The sequence below is a fragment of the Emiliania huxleyi genome (assembly GCF_000372725.1).
Source record: "Emiliania huxleyi CCMP1516 chromosome Unknown EMIHUscaffold_1744, whole genome shotgun sequence".
NCBI classification, from domain to species: Eukaryota; Haptophyta; order Isochrysidales; family Noelaerhabdaceae; genus Emiliania; species Emiliania huxleyi.
In genome coordinates, this window is record NW_005200840.1 from 5,153 (window position 1) to 7,384 (window position 2,232).

The 2,232-nt window shown below is 65.9% G+C and overlaps 1 protein-coding gene across 1 annotated transcript in view; it reads left to right on the forward strand.

Annotated features, from left to right (window-relative positions):
- Positions 1 to 1,168, forward strand: part of EMIHUDRAFT_253497 (hypothetical protein) — a gene marked incomplete at both ends in the record, with an annotated part of 3,051 nt that extends 1,883 nt beyond the window's left edge. Inside the window, 3 exons of the mRNA XM_005783983.1 lie at positions 109 to 240; positions 606 to 763; positions 907 to 1,168. Of these exons, the coding sequence (XP_005784040.1) occupies positions 109 to 240; positions 606 to 763; positions 907 to 1,168 (552 nt within the window). The remainder of the gene's footprint in view (positions 1 to 108; positions 241 to 605; positions 764 to 906) is intronic.
- Between the last annotated feature and the right edge of the window lie 1,064 nt (positions 1,169 to 2,232).

The window sequence follows — 2,232 nt, forward strand, 5'->3', positions numbered from 1 at the left end:
CAAGATGGTGGTCGGGACTGGGTCGGGCGCGGAGGCGAGAAGGCGGCGCGCGACGCCCGCGCCGGGCTTGGGGCCGCAGCCCTCTGGGGGCGAGGTGAGCGCCTCCAGGTCGCCGTTCGCCGCGCCGTGGAGCCCGCACGCGACGGCAGCGCCGACCGAGAGGAGGAAGACAAAGACAAAGGCGACGTCGGTGGATGCGCGCTTAGAGAGCTTGAGCGGCGAGACGCCGATCAGGCGCGAGTCGTCCATCCCCCTGAGCCGGCCGGTCAAGGCTTTGGAGTGGACGCGGCCGCAGCCTCTTCTGTGAAGGACTTGAGAGACCACTGCAGACCAAGGGCCAGACGCCTGCCTACCTGCGCAAGTACTTCGCCGAGAACGAGGGAAAGGACGGGCACACGTTCCGCGGAGGAGTTGCGTTCTGCGACAACGAGGTCGTCCTCAACTCCAGCGCCGTGCGCGAGCTCTGCCTCAAGTACGGCATCACCCTCCGCCACAGCTGCCCCTACGAGCCGTGGCAGAATGGGGCGTGCGAGCGTGCGAACGCTACCTGCGGCAGGATCGTGCGGGAGATGATGGCGCGCGCAGGGGGGCATGGCGCCGCCCAGCTCTACCAGTACTGGGGCTACGCCTGGGTGTACGCGGCCACCATCGCCAACGCCACCTTCGCCGTGCGCGACACCGGCAAGTCAGCGTACGAGCTCAAGACCGGGCAGCGCCCCAAGATGAACATGTTCTACCCGTGGGCGTGCAAGATGATCGTCAAGTCGCCCCCCCCACCTTGTGGCGAACGGTGTCTCACCCACGGGCGAGATGGCGGCCTTCCTCGGCATCTCGCGCACTTCGCCCGGCTGGAAGTACGTCATCACCGAGGGTCCGCGCAAGGGGCACATCGGCACCACCACGCAGGCGACCTTCTGCGTCAACGCTCTGGAACGGCATCGAGTACCGTGCTCCTACCTCCGACCTCATGCCCGACAAGCGCGTGTGCCTGCACCGCGTCCATGCGCGCCACGTACATGGCGAGCATGATGCACGTGTACGAGAGGACGAGCGGGACCGTCTTGGGCACGTCGATGTCATTCACCGCGCGGAACATGTCGCCCGCGACCTTGCGGTAGATCGGCTGGAGCGGGTCCTCCTCGATGGCGTACTCTGCTCCGCCACCTGAGTCAATCGCCGGCCCGAGGCGGTGTCGTTCATGATCTCCTTGCGGAACGACTCGAACTCCTTGCGCGGGAGCGGCTTGGTGAAGAAGTCGGCGAAGTTCTTGAGGCTCTCGACGTACTCGACCTTGACCTCCCCGGACTCGACGAGCTCGCGAATCTTGAGCTCCTTGCGCAGGATGTGCTTCGTCTTGTCGTGCATGACCGGGTCCTCGGCGACGCGCAGCGCGGCCGTGTTGTCGATCTTGATGATGGTCGGGCCCTTGGGCTTGTAGCCGAGCGACGCGAGGAGCGAGCGCAGGTGGACCGCCTCGCAAGCCGCCAGCGTGCCGGCAGAGATCTCGGCCTCGAATGTCGAGAGGGAGATGTGACCCTGCTTCTTGGAGAAATACGAGACGATCGCGGTGCCGATCTTGAAGGCGCAGCCGGAGGTGCTCTGGCGGGTGCACCAGTTCGCGTCGGAGCAGCCGAAGAGCTTGGGGTCGGCGACGCGCTCGTAGTGGAGGCCGAGGTCCTGCGTGCCGATGAGGTAGATGAGGCAGCGCTCGGCGGCGGCCTCGATGTTCGCGTCGGGCCAAGCCATGCAGCGCGCCAGCTGCGAGACGGTGTACTGGATGTCGGGGCGCGCGTTGGTGGCGAACATGAGGCTGCCGATGAGGCACTGGCAGCGCTGGAGGAGCTGCGGGTCGGGCGCGGTCTTCTTCTCGGCTGCGCTGATGACGATGGACGGGAGGTCCTTGTCCGCGGGCACCTTGTAGCCCGCGTGCGTGACGCCTGACGGGAAGAAGCGCGCGCGCAGCGTGTCGATGTACTTGCTGGCAGACAGCTTGAAACCGGTCTGCGTCTTGGTGATGTTGAGCCCGAGGAACTCGTGCACCTTTCCCTCGTGGACCTTGAGCGGCTTGCCGACGTGCTTGTTGAAGTGCTCGATGTACTCGTGCGCGAGCGCCCTGCCAGCGGTGGTCCCGGAGTGGAAGATGCCGAAGTCGTCCACGTAGATGACGACGATGAGTTTCGTGCTGTTGCGGGTGAGGACGAAGCAGCTCGGGTCCGCCTCGGACTGAACGAG